Source organism: Cheilinus undulatus, linkage group 18, assembly GCF_018320785.1.
Source record: "Cheilinus undulatus linkage group 18, ASM1832078v1, whole genome shotgun sequence".
Classification (NCBI taxonomy): domain Eukaryota; kingdom Metazoa; phylum Chordata; class Actinopteri; order Labriformes; family Labridae; genus Cheilinus; species Cheilinus undulatus.
In genome coordinates, this window is record NC_054882.1 from 23,774,195 (window position 1) to 23,799,194 (window position 25,000).

The window sequence follows — 25,000 nt, forward strand, 5'->3', positions numbered from 1 at the left end:
TATACAATGAAAAGTCATGTGATTTAAGCCAATAAGTATAAAGATAATGTCACATTTTACCTTTTCTGCAGTTTTTCTTAAATTTAGTTTGCCGCTTTTGAAATAGGAAAGAAATTCAGTAAAACTACATTTTCATGCAAGAAGGAAATCTACCACCATTTTTCACTTTTAGAGTGGCTGACTGTTTAAAGGTACTCTCTTGAGTTGTCACCAAATAGTTATTTTTTCCCCCAAAAAAAGTTGATGTAAGCTTGGAGGCCTAAAAACAGATAAAAAATCTGACAATAAGCATGTCAAACTGTCGTCTTTTACAGTTTTTAACACTTATTATAGTCCCTGTAAAGTGAAATCCACTTTGTCTTAACACACTAGATTTATTAGAACAAGGTTGCTGTAAATGTGAAAATGCTGAGATCTATGTGTGACTGAATTTTTGATGTCAACTGTCATAAAGTTGTTCACCTCTTGCCTGGCTTGGTTTTATCTGAGTGGGGAAAATAGATGAGCTCATGACATCACCAGTCCTGATGGGGAATTACCCCACATCCCAAATGCTACAATGATATAAAATCACTAAGCAGTTGATGTCATACAGCCTGCTGTTAGCTGATATCACTGCCTTGGTCATTAAAAATATAACGGAGAGATTTGTGCCAGAAAACAGTAAATTTAATCCCCAACTTCTGTCTCTCTGTTCTGCTACAGAGCTAGGCAGCTGTGCTCTGATGAGAAGCTTTTTTTTTTTTTTTTTTCATCTGAGAGGATTGCATTTCTTGTGAGTGGGTGTGGCTTCAGCTCATTGAACAGACACGCCCACAACATCCTTGAGCAGATTTTACTGCCTCATTTTTCATAATATTGAAGCTGAATTTTATGAATTTAAAGATTTTTTCATTACTAAAACTTGGCATGGTGGTTCATGACACAGTGGCCTGTCCTACCACTAACCTAAAATGTCTTTTTTTTTTTTTAAATCACTTTACAGGGACTTCAAAGCAACTGTTGACACACACACTTTAGTGCCCTCTAGAGCCAGAAAATGTGCACGATATTACATCCAGTGATTGTAGCTTGAATTTATGCTAGCAGAGCAAGAAGGTGCAATCCAAGCCTGTCTCAACAGTGCCCCCAGTGGTCAAAAACTCGAAAGAGTACCTTTAAAGCTAAAAATTAATAGTTATTTCACTCTCTTCTAGTTCAACTGTAAAACATGTTTAAACTACATGATTTTGTTTTGTCATATAGACTTCACAATCACTAAATCTGAGCAGTCTTTGGCTTTTTTTGCCACAAGAGCAGATTAGAGAGCAGCTAATGTAGGGATAAGTTATCTTAGTAAAAGTTAAAGTCCACTTTTAGTTTAAGATTTAATAATTAGCTACCTACCACACACCTTAATATGGTGAAAAAGTTAAGATTGTCATTTTGATAGCAGAATTAAAAGTTTTAATTTAGAGCATTGTGTGTAGGCTCTCTTATTAGTAAGAGGGAAATATTTTTTGAAGCAACCATCCCAAAACAAACTGTGGCAAAATAAAAACTACCTCAACGGACACGATTTATTCCTTGAAAGTCAAAAATATATATACAGACAAATTTCCAAACAATGCAGTTTTAACAAAAAAAAAGGCAAAGAAATAACTGAAATAAAACCATTTCTCTTGCAGAAATATAACCACAGTGTGTTCAAACTGATTTAGTTGGTGAGTATCTGCAGAGGGGAAAATAAAAACAATCATAGTTGCCTTAGAGTTTATGAAGTGGAGCAGCTCACTGTGCTGCGCTCCGTTGGTGTTGACAGGAATAAAAAGATACTCTGCTCTACATATACAGGTTTGTTCTTGGTTTGAATGTCCAACTAAAGACCGTGAGAGAAAATTAACAATTTAGGGTGAACAATTCCTCCAAATTCGCATAAATAATCAGTGCTTCATTGGTTCAAGTGTCAAATTAAGAAATGTTAAAGGTAGAAGCTTAAAAAGATCTATCTGTACCACACAAAAAAATGAATTCCTTGAAAAACAAAGACTTGGCATGGGTTGTCATAAAGCTGAAACGGGTGGTAATAAGTCATATGGCACCCACAGTGGGCACTACAAATAATTTAGAAACTGGTATTCAAATATGACACATAAGATTTGTGAACTAGTCCAGCACTGGCTAGCTGCAAACCACTGTATGTACACAACTGGACTTCTTGTGTCATCTCAGGTTACTGTATAGTTGTGACGTATAGCTTGAAGTTGTTCAAATAGCGTTACAGCATGTAAACTCTGTTATCCAAAGCTTTTAGGAATAAGAAGTAGTGAAAGTAGATATCTGAGGTTATTTGGGCAGATAATGGGTGAGGATTTCCCTTAAACTGCAGCCTGGTCTGTTGTCTGAACCACCTTTCAGTTAACACAAACAGATCTGCCTCTACACAAACACACGTGCGCGCATACATACACACAAGCACCCACGCACGCTTGTAAGCATCTATTGCACGGACAAACGTGTTAACAGGGGTCTTCTTTTTCTAAGATTCCTCGAAGAAATGAAAAAATATTTTCACTTCACACCTCCAAAATGACTGAAAAACACTTTGCCATTAGTTTTAAGCATGTACAGAAAACCACTTACAAAAATAAAATACAATAAAAAAGCATAGGGAAAAAATAATTAGGATTTAAATTGTTTGATATAGAGAGCTTACTGTGCTGTCAACTATACAATTTACCCGTTTCTTAAAAAGGAGCATAGACCAACTGAAAAGAAATAAAATAAAGAAAAGTAAAAAGCGCAGAGACATTGTTGTGCCTGGAGGACAAGCAGAAATATTCACTGAATAGACAGTTACAATTCCAGAAGAGCAGGAAAAGGCAGATAGTGCATAAAAGGTTCTCTTTTTCATTTCTTTCATTTTTTAACTTAAAATCAAGCTGCATTAAATACAGGCTGTTTGTACAGGACAATTGCACTTCACAAAAACAGAAATATACAAACACACACAAGGAAATGTGAATCAAATTAATTACAGCAAAAAAAAAAAAAATCACTACTTAAGCTGATTATTTAACAAAAAGAAAGAAGACCTTGTGGACTCACTTGTTATGGGTTACTTTAGAGGAGAGTATTAAGGTGGGTGAACATAAAGGGGAGACGAGACGACGGGGATCCTGAACTCCAGAGTGGACTGGTGCTGCACTATTCCAGGTTTGTGTGCATGCAACTCCTCTTCCTCCTCCCTCTTCTCCTCCTCTTCCTCCTCCCATGAAATTCCCTTCTTAGAAACCAAAAGCTCAGAGTGACGGAGAGACAGACTGCTGAGCCGAGCTGCTGTTGGTCTTGAGAGGATGGTGGTTTGTAAACGCTATGCTGTGTTAGTGGTAGGAGGTTGTGTTACCACATGTCGTCTGTGGACGCAGAGTCCTTGATAAGAGAGAAGAGGAAGGAAAAACCCTTCAGACTCGGGCTCGACATCCACCAGCTCCCTATCAAGAGCTGCTCTAAGCATGTATGAGACAGACAACACAATCATTCAGGAGCTTACAGACATGATGATGGAATGATTTTCAATCATCAACATTCTCACCCACATTTCTGATGCTAATGTACAGTATATACAGTACTGTGCAGAAGTTTTAGGTGTGTAGCGCACTAATGGTTCTTCACAGGTCCTGATGTTCCACAACCCCGGGCTGAATAGAGGGAGGGAGGGCGGCCAGAGTCAATGTCGACACATTTGACAGATACGTGTGTCGCTCAGCAGCCAAGGTCGAGCTGTCGACATACCTTGTAATGTACAAAGACATCCAGGCGTGACCTGGGTTGTGTCAAATCTCCGTCCCACCCAATGGGGCTCTCAGGTGAGCGTACTTGCCATTACATGCCTTACTTCAGCCTCAAATTTCAGCCCAAACATGCCTAAAACTTCTGCACAGTCCTGTACTTCAACAAATAATACTAAGATGAAGTGATGTCATTCCTTATCAAGAACTGCATTAAACTTGAACATTTGTACCACAAACCTATACACCAGTCATGTAGAAAACACTCGTTACCTATAGGATGCATCCAACAGTTCAAACAAAGGTCGCACTCACATAGTAAACAGTTGCCCCGTACCATGCTGAAGCATGATTGTACCCCCACCCCAGTCCCCCATTGCCTGCACTCACACTTCTGCAGCCCAAACTGGGCCTGAGTGCAGATGTTTGTTACAAGAAGCCCAGTCTCAGAGTCAGCAACAATAGAGAACATGACTGCAACTTTAATCACATTGTGACTTATTTTGAAATGTTTTAGTCTAACCCATGGTTTATATTACCATTGAGAGAAGTGACATACTGTATCAATAAGGTTGGGTATTGGTGCTAAACACTTTTAAATAGGTGCTGGTGTCTAAACGATGCCTGAATCAATACTTTAAAGAGTTTTAAAAGTCAGCCGCAGAATAAATCTAAGTATTGTAAAAAAATTCCAAAGTAAGATGCTGATAGAACTTAAAAGTAAAGGAAACAGGGGCAACTTCTTCACATATTGTATTTTGTACCTTTCCTTTGGCGTGACGGGGATCGTATTGGGCTGGTGAGGTACCAAAATAAAGAACCGAAATCTGGCTTGTAAATCGTAGGTAGGTAACAGACGTGTTGGTACAAGTGCTATGTTGGTCCTAGATTTCGATACGCCTCCCTACATATCAATTTTACACCTCTTTTTATAATGTTATCAAAACATTCAAGACGTTGATACTTTTTGGATACCACATGCTTTTAACAACACAATATCTGCGCAAGGTAGAATTAAAAGTACCATATTTATAAAAAAAAAACAGACATACGTATTTCAACACAAAGATACTGTGAGCGGAGAGAAAGAGATGGCCTGCAGCAGTGGGCAATCCAATGAGAGTGCCAGTGTCCTGTTGCTGAAGCAGAGTGGTGATACAGAGAAATGCTATTTCCTAAACATTTTACAACAGTAATGCTCTAAAGAAGTTAGTAACTCAGGATTTTGTATAATTGATGCTGAAGGTATGGCCTCTCAAAGCCCCTGTCACAGCCTCTATCTTGCTAACCGTTTAAATCACTGGCCAGCAAATACATCATATGAAGTCTCCCATATAAGGCGTGTAGCGCCACATTATGTAATAATGCCGCATTATGTAATAACCCTAACCATAGGACTTAGTGTGGGCTCCAAGGTATGCCGTACCCAACTACCTTTCCCTCACTCTAACCACTTAGTGACTTATGCCTAAACCTAACCCCCCTTCAGGGCTCTAGACTAAACACCTAACCTTAACCCAAGGACTTAAGGTGGGATGCAGGGTATACCCTACTACCTTGCCCTAACCCTAACCGCTTAGTGGCTTACAAAATGTGGTGTTATTATATAATTAATTGAAAATTTATTACAATATTACATAATGCAGCATTATTACATAATGTGGCACTACAAGGCGCACATGATATTCTTAGGGTCTGTAAAAGACAGAACAGAGACATAATCTCTCCTGGTCCCTAAAAGTTTCCTTTACCTCACTACCTGCAGACTATTGAGAGCCTCACGGCACTGCACAAATGATAACACCCATAAAAGGACCTGAATATGAAAATATTAGAAATACAGCCAGAGAGCAGAACCACTGCTTACACTTCTTCCAGTTTATTAAAGATGATTCATAGGGAATATTTGATTTTAGCCAGGCCTATAGCCCGGTGTTTATTGTTTAGTGAACTTTTCTTGTTCAGAAAGGAAATTTTAAAAATAAAGCAGTTTTGAGTGTTCGGGGACTCAGTTTTTGTTGCCCTGGTATTAAAACAGGTATTGATATTGTTTGATTTTAACTAGTATCGTAACAAAATCAAAATTTCTGATATTGTGACAACTTCACCAGGAAGTGTACCGTGCTTGAGCGCAGTGAGGAATGCTCCCACTTGTCAAAATAACTGGGTCAAATGTGTCGAGACACAATACAGATTGCCTCATGTGAATGCAACTGGAGATCTGAAACTTGTGATACAAAAGTTTAGAATTTAAAACAACTTCTAGAGATAGGTGGAGAAACGGCATAAATAACTATAATGTTTCTACTGCTAGGGGTAGTGTTGTACAATACCACATTATCTGAGACCAAGACTTGCCCAAGACCAAGACAAGACCAAGACTTTAGGGGGTTGAGACAGAGTCAAGACTGAGACTGAGACAAGCCGAGACATGACCAAGACCATAAAAAAAGCAATTTAAAAAGGCATGATAATGTTGAGCAGTTAACATGTAAAATTCTCAAATCTTAACAAATCTGTTAATCTAACTTCTTGTAAAAAAAATAAATCCTCATATGTATTTAAAAGCCACTGACAAGTGCGGAATTATTCTAAATATCGAAAATGAGATGTTTATCTAGATTTGCCAGGTGAATGAGGCCTAAAGTAAGTGCTCAGAGGTATTTCTGACTAGCAATAAGATGGACTGATGATCTGATGATTTGAGTTTTTGCAGGTGCAGCCATTTGTTGTCTTTGCAAGTGCTGCTCCTTACTATCACATTGATGAAGTCGAAGAAGAACAGATCAGTGCTGGTCTCGACTGGTCTTGAGGGCAAATCCCGAGTCTGGCCAGTCTAAGACAAGACCAAGACATTCAGAATGTGGTCTTGAGACTGGTCTCAAGACTAGCACCGTTCTCAAGTACTATGACATAGGGCTGGGCAATATCTCGAGATTTTAATCTCTCTCTCTCTCTCTCTCTATATATATATATATATATATACGTGATATGACACAGGACAATATCGTTATATTGATATAAATAGTTTTACATTAAAATACTTAAATGCAAGTCGCCATTTCACCTCCTTCTCTTGGCTCTGTGTTGCTCTTTGTCCTTCCCCGCCTCCCTTGCCCTCCGAAACTTCACGAAACTCAAAAGCCCACCACTCTCTCCCCCTCCGAGACCTCACAAACCTCAAGGACCCACCCCCTCCCCCTCTCACCACAACAACACTGACAACATGGAGACCGCTAACAAAACGAGTGTAGTCGAAGAGTTAGTCGGTAAGAAGAAAAATAGTGGCTCTATCATTTGGGAATGGTTTTGTTTTAAGACATCAGATGATCAGCATATTGATTTTTGTAGAGTGCCGAAATCAAGTCGCAACTAAAGATTTAAGCACAAAGAATCTCTATCATCATTTGCAGCAGCGGCACAGGGTGCAGTATGAAGAGTGTGGACCAACTTGTGAACCAAAAGCAGGAAGAGGCATAAAGCGTAATGATATATGGATTTATATGTGATTTAATACACTCAAACACGCCAGTACCTCACTTAGTGTCTGTGCACCCATAGCAACACGTCGTAGTCTGTGCTGATTTATTCGTAATTGTGTAAAGAACAACATGCTGGACAGCTCACTACCTCGCTGGCTGCTCACAATGCCCCTGTGCAAAAGCAGAAACCCCAAGACAGCGTAAATTAGGTGTTTTATAATTGTTTGTGTGGAAAAAAAAGACAGATGGAAGGAGCTGAATTTCCAGTTTCGTCTTCGTCGACACCATCTTCTCTTCCTGGTCGCCGTTTATTTGTGACAACAGCGCCCCTAACGGGCAGAGTTTGTAGGTGTTAAGACGGTTTGGTCCATTTGAGCCAAGAGCAATGTGAATGCGAGCCAAACCAAAGGAAAGTGCAACAATGTTGCAATAAGCCCTATGAAAGAAAAGGTAAAAAGTAGAGAGATATCACAAAAGCTGTGGTGTATCAAATTGCTAAAGACATGGGGCCAGAGTTTTTAGTTGTAGTGGGAACATTGTAATCTGCCATAGAGCATCCTTGAAGCCTAATTCTGTTGACAGTCTGGTATTCCTAGCACAGAATCTGTGAGGTGTTGAGCAGCAGGGCCTGGCCTGCCTAAGTTTTTTGTTCTCACATATTTCCTGTTTTGTGAGCTTAACACAGAGAGCAATATTTGTTACATTGCCCATGTCAGTTTACTTTGTTTATTAAAACAAAATATTTGAATGTTCAGGACTAAGGGGCTGTTCACAAGAGAAAGCACTTTAATTGAAAGAACTACCAATCTCAGAGAAAAGCTACTTTGTCAGATGTAGTAAAGGTTATTTGTGTTTTGTATTATCTCTTTTTACATTTTGCTTATTTGTACAGCTATATGTATTTTGTTTTGCAGAGAAGAAATTTACTTTATATTAACTACTTATTACTTTAATTATTACTTTAATAATTAACTTTATTTCTTGATTTAATTTATTTAATTCTTTATTGATTTATATACAGCTAGTTTCTTTTCATGTAATAAATATACATGTCAACCTATGGAACTGGTTCAATGAAAGACAGTATTCAGTTCATGTGGATTTGACTCAAAACTGAATCTGATTTTATTCCTTCTTCACGGACATATATATTAAGATATATATATTGAATATCAAGATATAGCTGAAATATATCGAGATATACATTTTGGTCCATATCGCCCAGCCCTAGTACGACACTAGCTAGGGGTACACCGATTAATGACCTGGAAGACTATTTTGCTGATTATCTGTGTGTGCATTTTATTTTACCAATAATTGATCAAATTAGTTAACTAAAAGGTGTCCTACTCCTCTGCAAGGTGTGTCTTCCCCCCTGGCTTTGTTTTCATTCTCTACAGTCTGCCCACAATACCATCTGACTGGCTTGATGCCACACAACTACCAACCAATCAACACTGAGGCCTGGGAGGCACTGACACAGGGAGTGTATTCCTGTTTCCTGCTGCTACCGTGTTGCTCTGTGCTATTTCTCGTATTGACAGAGCTAATGCTACATTGTTGGTTTTCTTTAATTTTTCAAAATGCAGTTTTACTTTTGTCACATTAAGTACGTTTTTATGTCAAACTAACTGCATATCCATTACAAATTTCAGTCATACACTACTAATAGCTGGTATCAATATCAGCCCTGAAAAACCTCTATCAGTTGACCCTTAGTGACTACTGTTTCAATTATGTTGAATTAAAAGCAAATAACGATAACAACCAAATGCCTCTTTTAACAGCCTCAACACATTTCTAATCAGATGTTTCAATAACAAGGGGGATTGGTTTCAAGTTTTAATTTTGCAGCCTTGTGCATGAACATTTACCTGGCATTGAATATTATTCTAATAATATTTAAACATACTGCAGCCAACTTATGTGGCCCCAGAAAGGAAAAACAAAGAAACAGACAGTGTGCCAAGTTAAGATGGCAATGACCTCATATAACAAGTCCTCTACAGGTTTATCTGCTTATTATGATTAAATTTCTAAAACTAAGTTATTACCCACAGAACAATTAAGTCTCTCCCGATACGACCCGCCTGTTATGCAGTACCAAATAATGAGAGTTTGGCAGTCACTGAATATGTCCTTACAAAAACAAAAAAAGCCCCACAAATCAACTGGATAATAAAAACAGTAGCAACCGTGTGGTGCTACTGTGGAGTAAGATGTTAAAGTTAATCAACAGCATATCTATTAATATTACAATAAAATCAGATGTTTAGTATTTAAAATATTCAACATTTTGTTTCATAATATTGAATAAAGTATAGCATTAAAGTATTCTAAAGATATACCTGATTCTTCAGAAAAAGATGGGGTGAATAAGGCTCTCCACTCCTTTCAATTGTGCCAACCATGTAACTGGTGAACAGTCATGCAAAACAGGCACTGCTGGAATTTATTTACATGCGAATAGACCAACTCTGCACAGCCAATGTCATTCTTGAGCTCAGGGCCTTTTGTACTTGAGAGGTAGAGAACACATGCCAATCATAGGTTCAAAAACGCAGTTTCAAACAAAGTCCAAGAAATACGACTAGAATCAACCTTTAAATTACTCGTGCTACTTCTGACAAAATTCCAATCTGTTCAAGGAGTCCTTGATTGCAGACCATTTAGAATGGTTTTATTTGTAAGGAAGAGCCAACGTCCTCAAATTCGTACTGATAAACAAGATGTAATTTTTGAAAAGAAATGGTAGCAACAATTTGATGCACTGATCTGATGAGTTATTTTTTACTCATTAGATAAACCTGGAACAAATACAACTTCGAAATGAGCATTTTGAAAGGGAACTTCTTCTTATTTCCCATACAACCTGCATACAAACACCTTCTCCTTATGAAATGCGATGTTAATAAGCAATGAGTGACCATCTGATATACACTACACCACTTTTCACATTATTATGCAAATGAAATTTTTATCTTTTTTTCCTAAATATCAATGCAAATGGTATTTTTCAAGTCATCAGCCGTTAGAGCATAATTCAAAGGTTTTGAACAAACTTCATAAGGGTCACCATTTTTTTGTTTTTTTATAAAAACCTCAAAATGCACTGACTACTTTCTTCCATGGTACAAAAAGAAGAGCAGTGCCTTCTGTGGCAAAATTTTCTTCATGTATGACAGTGCACCATCTCATGCTGCAAAGATGACTCTGTGTCATTGGCTGCTATGGGCATAAAAGGAGAGAAACTCATGGTGTGGCCCCCATCCTCCCCTGACCTCAACCCTGTTGAGAACCTTTGGAGCATCCTCAAGCTAAAGATCTATGAGGGTGGGAGGCAGTTCACATAAAAACAGCAGCAAACAACATTAAACCAGGTTTGATATGACGGTTACAAAAATACAGGTCTTAGACAATCAATTAGGGGAAATTTTCTGCTTTTAATAATTAAAACTGCAAATAAACCCCTACACACTGTCTAAACTGTCCAAAAAAGACTGCCAATGTCAATTTACACTGAGGTAGTCAAAATTTCCTATACTCTTTAGAGCAGGGCTGTACGTGAACTATTTTTGCCCATAGCACTGGTGCTACAGAGGTTGTACAGTCTTGTAGCTCAGAACAAAAACCTGTAGCACAATATATAAAATGTTTGTTACAGCTATAAAACCAACATGTAACCAAAACATATGCTTAGTAAGTGAATGTACTTGAAAAACAAAAGCAAAACAGCCTAAATTACAGCTCTCACTAATGTCTACCAAAGCAAACAGCCAATCACAAAGAAGAGAGACGCTGATGGTTCATCTCCACGTTCAGACACAAAACAAGAGCAACCTGCTGGGGTTAGCTGACTAACTTTACAGAAGTGTGGTGCTTGAAGATGATTAGAGCAATATGATTTGGAAATCAGACTTTGAGATCAGACAGAGGAGCAAATGAGCTCAGTTTGTGCTGCTATTTGCTGCTGGAATCCTTTTGTTTGTAATTATCTTTTTTTTTTTTTTTTTTTTACTTTTGGCAGGACCGACAGACAGCTGAAGTTTTTTTCTGTGTTTATCCTTATTACTTTAACTTAAGTGTGTTGTAGAGACTGAAGTATGTTTCTTTGTTCATCCTTAAACTGTGTTTCAAGGACTGAAGTGTTAGGTCTGTAAATTTATATATTGGTATTGATCTGCAAAATTTAATTTGTAAATATCCCCATATTGTATTAACCCCAATATTGTGCATTCCTAGTCAAACTAAGAAAAAGAATAAAGTTTTATGTTCTTATGTGCGTCTTTTTTTAATGGAGGCCAATTCAAAAGGACCAAGGGCCACAGTTGGCCCCCAGCCCATAGTTTGGATACCCCTTCTATATTTACTGTTACTCAGAGTATAGGAAAATATTCCTAACATTAGTAGAAATTAATAAACACTGTTAGAGTTTGGTCCATATTAGTATCACACTGGGGTCTGATGTTTAAAGAGCTAATGTAAATGAACAGACACTTTTTTCTCTTTAACAGTGTAATCATAACATCAGTACTATTGGAGTTCAACAGTAACTAAAAAAAAAACTATCTCCAAACTGCGTCTTTACCCTAACAATACACACAACGTTTATGCAGTGTGGAGCTGTATTGATCTCCTCCTCCATGCTCCTGTCTCTCCCTCCCTTGTTTCTCCGTCACACTGCTGTCTGTCTGTGTCATATCGGACCTATATGCTAAATTCAGACACGTATTGTCTTGTTAACCAAACAGCAGCAGCTATGATATTAGCGAGAAAAAAATGCATCGTTTTATACATTAATCTTTAATGAGAAGTTAGCGCAAACTGAGAGCTCTGTCCTCTCACTGACAGCCAACTCACTGCGACCGTCAGTACGTAATTGGAAAGGACAAGGCTAATGGAGAAGTAAGCAAGTAGATACATGTTTTTAACATTGTCTTGCCTACGTGCCTTAAAATAAAACTTGGGATTACAGCAGCGCTCCTCTTCAACATAATGACACCTGTACTGCGTCTGCCCTGAGCCTGCCCCATCTTTTAGAGCTGCAGCAGGTCAGTCTCTCACAACTGCACTCCAGACACACAAGATTGCGCATGAGGAGAGGAAAAAACATTCCGCTTGAGTCTAAAATGTACCCTAAATGAGAAATAAATGGGCTGGGCATGAAATTCAAATCTCAAATCAAAGTGGAGTGAAATTTTTGGGGCAACAAGTCAAACCTAAAGTGTTATCTGCGCGTCTGGCATGCACACACCTCTCTCACTTTGTCATAGCACCTGTGTGATGAGGAGTGAAAACCTCTTAGCACAGACCAAATTTTCTTGTAGCATTTGCGACATATAAGTTGCACTGTACAGCCCTGCTTTAGAGGCATTCCAATAACATTTCTTTCTTCCTGATGCCGAGTGTTGGGTATCTGCTGATACCAAGTATCAATCCAATACTGGTGTAAACTTTCTGGACCAACTGTGCTGTGGAAAACTGGCACATTATTTTAGCCCTACAGTAAGCTCAGAACTTGGCTCAACAAATAGAAAGGTAGATTACAGCCTACATGTAAAGTTGTTTTTCTACAAACTTTTGTGACTTTTACTGCTAAATATTAAAATAACCACACAAAGGGCCACATCACAGGCTTTTTATCTCCCTTTCTCTCCATTATGAGCTAATCAGGCCGTGTCCGTAATGATCTGCGTGTTTAAGCATGCGCAGTTTGACATACCATGACACGATGATGACAGCCAAACTGGAACTGGAACTGGAACAACTCTTACACTCTTTAGTGCCATGTGCTTCAGAACTATATAAAATCTCCATTATTTTAAATGATCAGTGGCATAAAAACACACAGAAACCTATTAACCTTCAGTTATATTTAAATGATAAGAACAAGAGAACACCTGCTTTTACTTTTACTATAAAAATGACCCTAAATAAACAGAAATGATAAAAGATTTACTTACTGTCAATAATCTTAACTGTGCTTTAAACCTGATATCTATTTTTTTAAATCAACATAATTATATCAATATGAACGATGCTGTCTTACCTTTTACTCTTTCGAAAATGAATTGAAATATCTTTAGAATCTGACATATTATCCAGCCCTAGTGCAGACCCTTCCCTAAATAAAGAAGTCTACTAGCTTTTTTTACTTAATCTTATAACTAATGTGTTGTTATTAGGGAACTGCCTGGGTCTATTTTAATCAGAGCAGAGGTTACAAAAATATACCTGTTTATTGTCATTAATGTTTAATTTTACTCTCTAGTAAGCTTGCCTGGTCCTCTATGTTTAAGTCTAATCACTAAACAGACTGATTTGTAAACTTATCATTTTTTCAAGCTCCAACAGGGATAAATCTCTTTTGATGATCTGATTGCTATATTGTCTCACTGTGGGGTTGTACTCTAGGTGTGTACTGTGACATTTAGATTAAGATAAGTTTCAGGTCGGCCTCGCCTTCTGCAGTCATTAAAAGGACTTGGATCCAGTCCAAGAACAACTTGATTGAGACATCTCTGATGTTTACTCTTGTTGTGACACTGCTCAGATACAACAAGAAAGCGGTTTGCAACCAGTTTTGGCAACTGTCTGTTGTCAGGACACAACAGGCAGTTGGGAGGCTTGCCAGCTCTAAATGTCAGTAAAGTCTCATGAATAGTCGACACACATGTCTGTAAGAAAATAGGTCTACTATGTTTGTTTGCTACAGGACAAATCTAATCACATCTGTTTATTACAGCAAACAAAATTATCTGACCTGAGACAAAGCTACATCACTGTTGTTGTAATTTGTTTGAAGAATGACTGACTTTGGTTGATATTATATTCTACAGCTGTATTTACACCAACCAGTCCGTTTCAGTTTGGTTCAGTACACGATTATCAGTTATTTCTCCTGCTATTTTGGCATCCTTCTGTTGGGGTACCTATCCGACCCTAAAGAGTGGAGCTAAAACCACTGCACTCTGTTGATTGATTGACAGAATCGTCACTTCCTGAGTGTTAGCGGTAATAATGGAGAAAAACAAAATGTGCTATATTCTGCACTGAGCTCACATTGTCATAAATATGCTTTTAAACCAAACTATGACATTTTACTTCGCAAGCAAACATTACAGGGCACTGATTGGACTGAAATGTCAACTCAACTCATGAAGACAAGTTAAAGCCGTAGTGACGTCTTGTTTGTCAGCCGCTCTTAGAGCCAGCTTATTCATGTGAACGACAGCAGCATAAAAAGCAACATGGTACAAAATAAAGAGCTGTTCTGGAGTCAAAACAACAGCTTATTACTGAGATGAGGCAAGTTCCACATCTAAAGAAGCTGAAATTCCCATCATCATGAGCAAGGCTGGATGGACAGTGGCTGTGGAAACATCAGCAATAAACTGTACTGAACAAAACCAGACAGCTTGAATTGCAAATTATTTATTCAATCATGTTGTTGTACCAGATTTTTAAACTTTAATTCTGGTGAAAAGGCAAATGATGTCAAAACTTCGATATAAAAGCAACAAATAAAATCCTAGGCATCCAATAAGGTAATTTCCAAAACATGCAGGCAAACTCCTGCACACCTTCTAAACTGGACAAATGCAATAGAAAGGTTTCAGTAAGCCGGTAAGGTATTTTTGCAGTTTAGAAAGTTACCTGTCTCTCTTTCAACACTGCAGCTATTGGTTAAAAATATGGCATATTTTAAGATTCTTTATTTAAACATCTGTACTTTTCTTTACCACTGACAATTAGAGTAACAGACCATTTTCTGAAAGAAAATGTCCCGACTCAGGTGCCACATCTGGTGTGAAAAAAATAAGCTTTGCATGTGGTCATTTCAATGTTTTTCATCAGCTTTTTGCTTATATTTATTATCCTGTACTACTGCCCTCTAGCATGATGGATGCCATGGGCTACTTTATCAACAACAATCAAATTAAACATCTCAAAATGTGAGTGATGATATTTGAGTGTGGTTATACAACATGTTGCTGATAAATGCCATCAAAAGAACAAAAACACAAGGGGTGCAGGCGGCCGAGTGGTTAAGGCGTGCACCCCATGTATGCGGACGGCCCAGGTTCGAATCCGGCCTGAGGCCCTTCACCGCATGTCTTTCCCCCGCTCTCATCCCTGTTTTCAACTCTATCCACTGTCCTCCTCTGTCAAATAAAGGCACAAAAATGCCCAAAAAAAAAAAAAAAATTTCAAAGTCCAGAGGCAGGGTGGGATGGTCATTGGAAACTCTGGACTGTAGCGCTGTTAAATGTGGTATCAGAAAGGTATCAAAGTATCTGATGTGTGCTGCTGAACTCCTGGCCAGGTCATCCTAGTGAAAGAATTCTCCATCTCAGTAAGGTAAAGCTTAAATTCAAAAATCTTATTTTGACCATCTTATATCAAATACACTAGTATGAGGAATGTATAATCTCACTTATGATTAAGTTTACTAATTTTTTGTAAAAAAAAAAAAAAAAAAAGCTTATTTTTTTGTCACAGTGACACACTTTAGGCATTTCTTAGAGGATAAGGTGTACTGTTTGGGTATTACTACTATTCTTGTTCCAAATACTTTGCAGGAAGGATGTCTCAGCCTCGACTTCCCACTTTGTTTAAACATTAGAAAAGAATATGTCATTATGTCTGATAAAAGAAGACCTTTACATATGTTACACATTATATCTATTCTACTCTACAGTCTCCAAAGCTAGTCTCAGACAACATACAACACAACAATAAGAAGTATTTCTTCAGCTTACATTGTAGAAAGTCATTATGTTCAGAACTACGTCTGACTTTTTTTTTTTTTTACAGCGTTTACACAATTCAAACCAGTGCTACTCTGATAAAACCCTTTTAAGCAATGTTTCTTAATAATGTAGTCTGAATGATATTCATCCACTGGCCTCTTCTGTATTCTGTACTGTTAATAGGATCTGTGACACATGGAACACTGAACTTTTATCATACTCTGCAAAACATAACCTATAATATGAATGTCATTTAAGATACAGAATGAGCTGGAGAGATACATTCAGTGAAGGACAAAAGACAATTTCAGTGTTAAAACTGAACAAAGCAGAGCCTGCTCTGCAAGTAAAAACATGGAACGAAAGAGAAAAAAAGCAGTCACTTCTTAAAGTATTTTTCTATCCAAACTGAGAACCCGGTAGAGACGCAGAGGGAGGACCAGGGTGCCAAGGACGATGAAGAAGAAGCAAGAGGAGAGATGTGACGAGAAGTGTCACTTGAGAAAGGTGAAAAAAGTTTCTTAAGAAAGAGAAAACAAGAACAAAAGAGGCTTTTTAACAGATGGTCTGCTTTGGATTTTTGTTTCAAAAAGGCAAGTGAAGACTGAGAAGATGCAGGAATCTAAAATAAAGAGCCTGTGGTCTGATAAAAAAGACCACAGAACTCTCAGCCATGACGCTACGTGCCATCAGTGTTGTTCACCTGACAGTATCACATTGAGTGGTTGTTTATTTGCAGCAGCCAAAAGAAATACAGCCTGAATTGGGCTGAATGCAGAAAAAAATGTGAAGGGGCATTTGCCATTAACTAACTGTTAAAGAAAAGTTTGTGCTTTTATAAAAGACTAATAGAGAGAAAATTGGTGAATGAGAATTTTCCCATAACAGCTAACACAGATAAAACATCAGAGAGAGAACCTCACTCAGGTAGTTTCTCCATAAAGCACAAGAACATATTATTTTAAGATTTATGACTTCACATTTTTTACTGAATGACTGTGGGACATTATCGTGTAATGCCTTTAGTATTATTCAGCAAAATCAACACTTGACTGACTTCAGAATAAGAATGAATCAGTCCTTTGGCTGTTCATAACTTCACAGTTGTGTTAGATTTAGAATTGCTGTATTGTTTTTGAGAAAACCACCTTGCTGCTAGACCAAACTTGAGCACATGTGCACCAAGTGGACAATATTCAAAGATAATAAAGATGTTTCAAAGAAGAGATGGCATTACAAATGCTGCAAAAGTTGGTTCAGTTAATACCTCACTTGAAGGTCAAATAAGGTAAGCGACGTCAGATTTCTCAACTTCAATCAGAATAAATCTTTATAAAATTTTGGGAATGTTAATTTACTTTGCCCATTAAAAGCTTTGCCAAAAATGGTGGCAAATTTTGTTTTTCTGTCTGCACCACATCATACCAAGGAAGTTAAGAGCTCAGTGGCATTTCAAAAGTACCCTTATTTAATATTTTTACAAAGTCCATCTTTGTTCTAACCTGAAAAAAAAATCAAACAGCGTGTCAAATTTATCTTTCAAGGACAAGATGACACGTGCTCAAATTACAATGTAGCAGACCCATTGAGTGAATGTGATGAAAATTCAAAAGCAATACATCTAAGTAAATCAGGGCAACAGCTTTGCCGTCTCTTTGTGTTCAAAGACAGATGAGCAATGTGTCTCTTAAAACAGAATTTAAACAAATTCTGGTTTTCATTCCAAATACAAATACCTAACAATTTCACACATTAGCTCTCCTCTCTTTGACTTAAAGAGAACTAATTAGTGTAATCAGCTCATGTGATACTAAACTACGCTTTTTTTGACACCTGCACTCGTGGTTTTTGTTGGAATTAGATCAAAGTACGCTTTTGACGTTTTAAGAGAAAATATCAGATTACTGTGCTGGTTACAGCAAAGTAAAAAACTCAAGTAGAGCACAAATAACAGAATTTTGTATCTTTTTCTGGACTCACTTAGACTGAACAGAGGACAAAGAGACACTGCACTACTCTGCTGTATTTTCCTTTTTTTGTGTTATTTTCCTGCAGCATTTAGAGTCCATTTCCCTATGCAACAAGAATTTCTCCTTATTTTATGTTGTTAAACACTGATAATATGCATGACATTGATTAGTATTCAAAGGTTGCATATTTAAAACACACATGCATTCTCCAAGTCAATCACACATGGGGTCAACGACAAGCTGGAATACTTACTGTGTCATCACTTCGGTATGGGTTGAGTTTGTTGTACACCGCTTCAATAACACTTCGTCTAAATGGTTTAAAAAAAAAAAAAAAAAAAAAAAGGACATAAGTACTCCATGTTAGTGTTTATTTCAACTGGAAACATCATGGTTAAAGACATCAAAGGATTCAATCATCTGTCAGAAAGGAAAGCTTTTTAATTTTGGTTTGTCGTCTTTCTTACTTGCTTGCGAGCTCTCCTCCAGGAGGGAGGTTAGGGATGCTCTCAGATGCTAACGTCCTCATGACATGGACCAAATCCGGTACTCCTTCATCCCCCTGCTTTTTGATTATCTCTGTTGGGAAACAAAAGTGTATACAGTTGAATCACTTCTAGAGACTGGACAGGAGTGGCTTAACAAAGTAACAAATTTATACGTACAATATCATTTTTCTCCGGAAGTAAAAGGAGGATTGTTTATTGTTATACTGAGGCAATAGCAAAACTATTACTCATACTGCTCTGAAGTACTGTTAAAATTTTAATGATTTAATAGAAAGACAATCCATTGGTGCAAACAAAAAGTTACTTCTTAGTTTTATGATATCTTAAACGTGTTTTCTTCAGACATAAAATGCAGAGCATTGTAAGTCTATCCCTTTTAAAAGAGTAATACCTAATTTCTCATTCAAATGTCTTGTAGAAGTTCATTGTCATTCAGAAATCTAAGAATAAATGGTCTCATTGAGACCGTTAAACTTTATAAATATTAATCTGCCAGGCACAGATGGTTTAATTGTTTAAGGCACGCCCCAGGTACACAGGTGGCCCAGGTTCAAATCTGGCCTGTAGCCCTTCCCCGCATGTCTGTCCCCCACTCTTTCATCCTTGTTTCCGATTCCATCCACTGTCCTCCTCTATCAATAAAAGGCACAAAAAGCCCAAAACAAATCTTAAAAAAGAAAAAATAAATACATTTGCAATTATAACTTCATACATGAAAAGACCTGCAATGCCTTTAGGCCCTGATAGAGAGATAAAATGTTCTGTTGGTGTAACATTGAGAGTAGTTAATATTTTTTTTTAAACCTACGTCCAACTACTGGACCTTTCGTAGAAAAATATTAACCAGAAAACAGTTTTACAGGTGAGTACTTTCTCCTGGTTGTTGAGTCAGCACTTGTTAAATTACTAGTAAAGTCAAAAATGCTATGTTATGGTTCATTTTTTTCAAAAATCTTGTAAAAAGCCAGTACCAAAATATTATTTACGATGGATGATTCAAAGAAGTTTCTTGTAAAAAAAAAAAAAAATCATACTGCTGATTGTGCATTTCAAACTTTGGACCCTTAAGCTTACCTAATCAAATTTCAAAAACAATACAGCCCACCAAACAGTGAGAGCCAGTGTTCAACAGTGTAGGGGATTGTATTCTTTCACCTTTGCCTTTAGCTTAAAGCATTTTATAGAAAATCTTTACACATTGGACATGTGCCAACAAAGTTGTTATGAAGTCCTCTTACCATACAAACTGAATGTTAACTCTTCAAGTTTGTTTTTCATGCTTAATACTTCCAAGTTGACGAGAACAACCTGAATAGAAACATTAAGCTGCTGATAGAGTCCTGTAAATCAGTGGTTATACATCTATATTAGGGCTAAAACCTGAAGAGGTACTGGTGATTGATTTGAGTATGTATCAAATACATGAGAACATGGACATTATATTACATCAGATCATACAAGTATTAGGGATGAAAACTATTGGATTTTTGCCGGTCTCTGCTGATATTTAAAAAATAATTTTAGCCGATAACAATATTGATACTGATATTTAAATGTAGTCCAGACCAAAACTTTAGCCCTTAAAACACACAATTTAAAGTTTCAGGATGAACAAATTAACAAATTTCAGTCCTTAAAACAGACTTTGAAGTGTGGAATGACGATAAATAAAGAAAAGACTTCAGTTGATGCTGGTCCGTTGGTCCAGCCTAATGCACCACTAAATTGTTTGTACAGCCAATATTTCTTGCTGAATTAGACACATTTTTTTTATCAGCAGAATGTAGGTTGTAAATACATGTAATATCTGCCTAACCTTGCAAAGCAGATGGATATGCCCATTTCCTTGTTTTTCACTGGCGAATCCATCTTGCAAAGCTCCCATCTGAACTGTTTGGGCCCGGTTAGAAAGTGACAGGACCAATCAGCGACGAGGGGTAGTACTTTCAGGCGCGGCAGAGTCGTGACGTAAACAAGCAGCAGCAAGAGGCCGGTGAAATTATGGCAGAAGAGCTTAGCATAAATGCTGCTAAAGCGCCAGTTTTATCAGAACTTGACGACATTTCTTTGTTAAAAGAAGAACAAAGAACAGCACTGAGTTGTTTTCTTTTCAAAAACGACAAAAGTCGAGTACTTACATGTCTATAGTCACCATGTTCCACGTTATTCCTTGGTAACTGTGCACGCGCAGCTCGATAGCGACTATGTCATGTTTTGTTGCTGATTGGCCCGTAGAGGTGTGAAAGACAGAACGTTCATCCAATCACACCCTGAGTTTTTTTTTCAAAGGCTCTGCCTTTTCCCAAACGTTTCTTATTGAAGCTTTCATGTCAGGTTAATATCTGCCGATACCAGTAATTAACTTTTGAAGCTAGTATCTGCCAGTATTGATATCACACTGATAATACGGTGCATCCCTAACAAGTATCAAAGTAGAATACCTTATTTTTAAGGGTGAATCATAGGCAAAACACTACAATCAAATATGGAATGTACAATAAGATGCAGTCCATTTTAGACAGTCTCCTAGAGGATAAAAGTTTTTCCATATGATGACTTCCATTGTGTGCAGCAAAGTCCAACACATGCAGTTTTTGTACAGCTATGTGGCGCTTTCTAAGACCATCTGTTTTCACCATTTGGAGCATGCAATCCCCGCAAAATCCATGGCGAGGTAATCGAGCTCTCAGCAGTTGTGAGGTATGGACCTACAAGTAACCACATTCCACTTGTTATTATTGTCTTTAATTGATGAGTTTTTTTTAAGTCAGACCAACACTTCACAAGATTTGTTTACTTATTTAAATGCAGGCTTATGACCTAATGAGGGAGAAAAGCTGTGGTGCCAGCAGCCTGGTTACTGGTCAGCAGGCGGCTGCTTGAAATACACAATGAATGGAAGTGAGTTTTCACTAGTGTCAGGTCGGGTGCAATGGGTGATGGTGGCGGCTCAACTTGCCGGAATACATACTGGTAGCTCTGATATTTAGGACACAGCCAAATCATATGTACTGAAAGTGCTTAAAATGTGTCTTTTACACAAGTTTTACAGAAATTGTTTCCTAACAGCCTTTGGCGTTTCCCCTCTTTATTCCTTTGTGGCATTTGCAAACTTTGTTATCACATCATTGTAGATGTGAATAAGCTCACCCCCATTTCCTTGACTTTTGTGGATAAAAAATACAAAATAAACAAGGCAAACATTGTATTGGGGAAAACATCATATACACAAATGAAAAGAGATAACCATCAAAATATCCAACTTTTACTGGTGGTCTCATCAAAAAATATAATCTTCTCTACCCTACCTTCTACTCTGGACTCCAGGTATTTATCAAGCTCAGCTTCCCGTTTCACTGCTTCTGGGGACACTTTTGGAGCTCCAGGAAAGCAGATCAACACAACACTCATATTGTCCCGGCTTCCCTGTGGGGCAAATACACAGCAAACACAGAGGTCATGCACATACAAAAAAGCATGAAAAAAAGGTATGTTTCAAAAATAAATGTAAATTTTTCAGGCATTACATACCTTGTACAAGCAGGTGTCAACAATTTCGTTGCTGACTCTTTCAAGATCATCTGTCACCTCTAGCCTTGACCTTACAAAGTCACACAGTTCTTCATTGGCCATAACATCCCAGATGCCATCACATGCTAGAATAATGAATTCATCTTCCCCCTCACATCTTTCTATTGCATAAACTTCAGGCTCAGGAGATACAAGCTGCTCCGTTGGGCCTTTTCCATGCACACACTTGTAGTCGAAGTCTCCCAAAGCTCGAGACACAGCTAGGGATCCGTTAACTCGCTGGATCATGACAGAGCCACCAGCATTCTGGATCCTCTCCTTCTCCAGAGGGTTGCTGGGTTTGTGATCCTGTGTAAAGAAATGAACAGCTCCGCCACGGCTAAGAAGTCCCCGTGAGTCTCCACAGTTGATAAAGTAGATATGACTCGGAGAAATCATCACTCCCACTGCAGTAGAGCCACTGCGGTCCACGCCATGCTTCTTCTCTGAGATGGTTCGCATGTGTTCGTCAATTTGCAGGAATCCTGTGCGGATCCCATTCTTCACACTTTCCACAGACTGGTCCTCCTGTAAAGCACTCTGGAAGTCTGAGTTGCTGGTGATGTGCTCCAGCAGGTGCTCACAGCAGTACTTGGCTACCTGAGAGCCAGCATGCCCATCATAAACAGCAAAGAATGACCAGGGGTCGAGACCATGAGGCAGGCCGATTACTGCTGTGTGTGCATCTTCCATCTCTACCCGCCAACCCTGCATGCTACTCAGGCCATACCTCAGGTTGTTCCCCTCACCACGGGAATTATACTTTTCCATCTTTGGTTTGTCCAGAAATGCACCCATTGTGTCCCTTGTAAGATCTGTAACACAAATTTAAAAAATACATATAACTACAGTTGATGACAAACATTGTTTGGTAATGCAGCCCAAGCACCAAGAACTCAGTGACAGTGGTAACTTTTCTATGTTACTTAAAGAGATAGTCCATGGTCTTTCCATTTGTGGCAGAAGATTAGCATCTTGGTGTTGAGTTCAGACGCCATGCTCTCATCTAAAAATAGTAGAAGTGTGTACACATTTTTGCTACATATTAGGAACAGCGCTGGTGTGGATCAGATTGAAACGCCCTTAGACCATTGCCTGGTCAAAATCCTCGATTAATGTAATGATGTGAATGTGAAATTCGGCTAATTGTGTGATCAGTACTGTACTGTCAAGCATCTCCCTGAACTTTGCACAACACCTCAACGTAAAAACTAGTCAGTATTTTAGTTAAAGCTATCGTAACATGCCTGTAAAGCTAACGCTAGCTAACAGACATGCCAGTTACTCGACAACCACCACTAAACAATTCCACAAGATCTGTCAAATTAAAGACCCGCGCTAACGCTGTGATGGGCTATTTACATCATAATTATGATATGTAAAAATGGATTAATTGTTGGACTCATGCCAATAGTTAGCTTCGTAGCTTGTTCAGACCATAACCCAAATAAACAAACACCCTTGCCTAGTTGTGGGCCTTGACCCTTGTCCTCACAGCTAACTTTGACAGGCCTGCCTCCACCAGCTAACGTTATGTAGAGCCCTCGGCCTTGCTAAGCTAATCGCTAATGCTAACATAGCAATGGGAGCTAACTGCCCAACGGTTCTCAACAGTCGAGCGCTGAAGAGTAAACAATTTATAACTCACCAAATATCCAAAATACAGGATGACAGCGACGGAAGCTGCGACAGTGACAAAGACTGCCCGGCCGCGGTTCACACCAGAGAGGTACACCGACGAAACTAAGAGGGACTGCAGCGGTTGAGGTGGGTTAGCCAGCCAGTTAGCTAGCAGTGAGCAGTCGTCACTCAAGACTCAGTGCATATAAAATGTCTAAGTGCGAAGGTCCCTCTTTGCGTACGTCCCTGATGCATTACATTATCTCAACTGGACATCTAACGGTTATTCTAGATGATTTTCCTTGAATTTTGTGGGCCGGAGATTTTTGTGGCCAAGGCAGGGGAAGCTGAAGCGTCTGTCCCAGCCTTTCCACTGGACTGCTTGACAGCTTGCTAGCTAGCGTTAGCTTCAGAGGAGCACCGAGCAAGCCCCCAGGATCGGCGCTGCGCTGTGAAACGATTTTGGCGTAGTGGGTGAACTGGGTAATTACAGCTTCCGGGATCATCACCTGACGTACACAAGCAATTTTCGTCAACAATAACTGGAAAATGAGCGGGTTTGAAGTAGTGGTACATATTTTAACCAAGCCTGGAGAGATTGGGGAACCCATGGTTACCGTGTAGTGGAGTATTTTATTAAATTCGTGTAAGTGGGGCAAACAGGAAGTCTGCCGGCTCGGACCATGGTATGCGACCATTGAGCAACTTTCATAGAAATGAATGAAGCGCCATCTTTGTAGACACATCCATGACTTTTTAATATATACATCTATTGCACAGAGTCGCTGAGACAGGACCCGGATGTTGCTGGTTGCGTACTTGAAAACATGACATCATCCCTGTAGAGAAGTGGATGTCCAGGCTGCAGCAGAGGAGACAAGTTTTCGGAAATACTGGCTAAAAATGTCACACACAGTCTTCATTAATGTTAGCTATTATCAATAACCCGGTCTTGCATCCATCATGATGCGATGCTCCTCTGTGATATAAAGACTGACATTGATTTCGTTGGGCACACATTGCGCAAGGATGGAAACAAGAATTCAATATGCAAGTAATTTGAGTTCTACAGTGCGATGAAGGATCAGAGAAAAATGAAACGTCTGAAATAAGCCTGATGCATCAATTTAAATGTTGCTTGTCAGCTGGTGTAAATTTAAGACAAGCATTATATTAAATACTGTTTTCCCTGCCTAATTATGCCTTATGTACGCATATTCAGGACCTTCCTGTGAAACAGTACTTCTCTTTCATACGTTATTCGGCCAAGGTACACCAAAGACCAAGCCAAAATCTCAAGGCACACCATGTTCATATCCATGCAAA

The 25,000-nt window shown here is 38.5% G+C and overlaps 1 protein-coding gene across 1 annotated transcript; it reads right to left on the reverse strand.

Annotated features, from left to right (window-relative positions):
- Window positions 1-1,545: 1,545 nt before the first annotated feature.
- ppm1aa (protein phosphatase, Mg2+/Mn2+ dependent, 1Aa) lies at window positions 1,546-24,144 on the reverse strand. Its single transcript, XM_041812226.1, has 6 exons — window positions 23,703-24,144; window positions 22,016-22,869; window positions 21,793-21,910; window positions 18,443-18,554; window positions 18,229-18,286; window positions 1,546-3,411 (listed from the first exon to the last, which is right to left on the reverse strand). Exons 2-6 carry the CDS (start codon window positions 22,850-22,852, stop codon window positions 3,382-3,384), a joined length of 1,155 nt encoding a protein of 384 aa, XP_041668160.1. The 5' UTR covers window positions 22,853-22,869; window positions 23,703-24,144; the 3' UTR covers window positions 1,546-3,381.
- Window positions 24,145-25,000: the final 856 nt, after the last annotated feature.

Bases quoted from the DNA above. Each gene is read 5' to 3' on its own strand.
- ppm1aa (XM_041812226.1), bottom strand. From the start codon at position 22,852: ATGGGTGCATTTCTGGACAAACCAAAGATGGAAAAGTATAATTCCCGT. The intron at 18,555-21,792 runs GTAGGGTAGAGA...GTTTCCCAACAG, and splicing joins CCTGGAGTCCAGAGTAGAAG to AGATAATCAAAAAGCAGGGG. The intron at 3,412-18,228 runs GTAAGTATTCCA...TCTCTTATCAAG, and splicing joins CATACCGAAGTGATGACACA to GACTCTGCGTCCACAGACGA.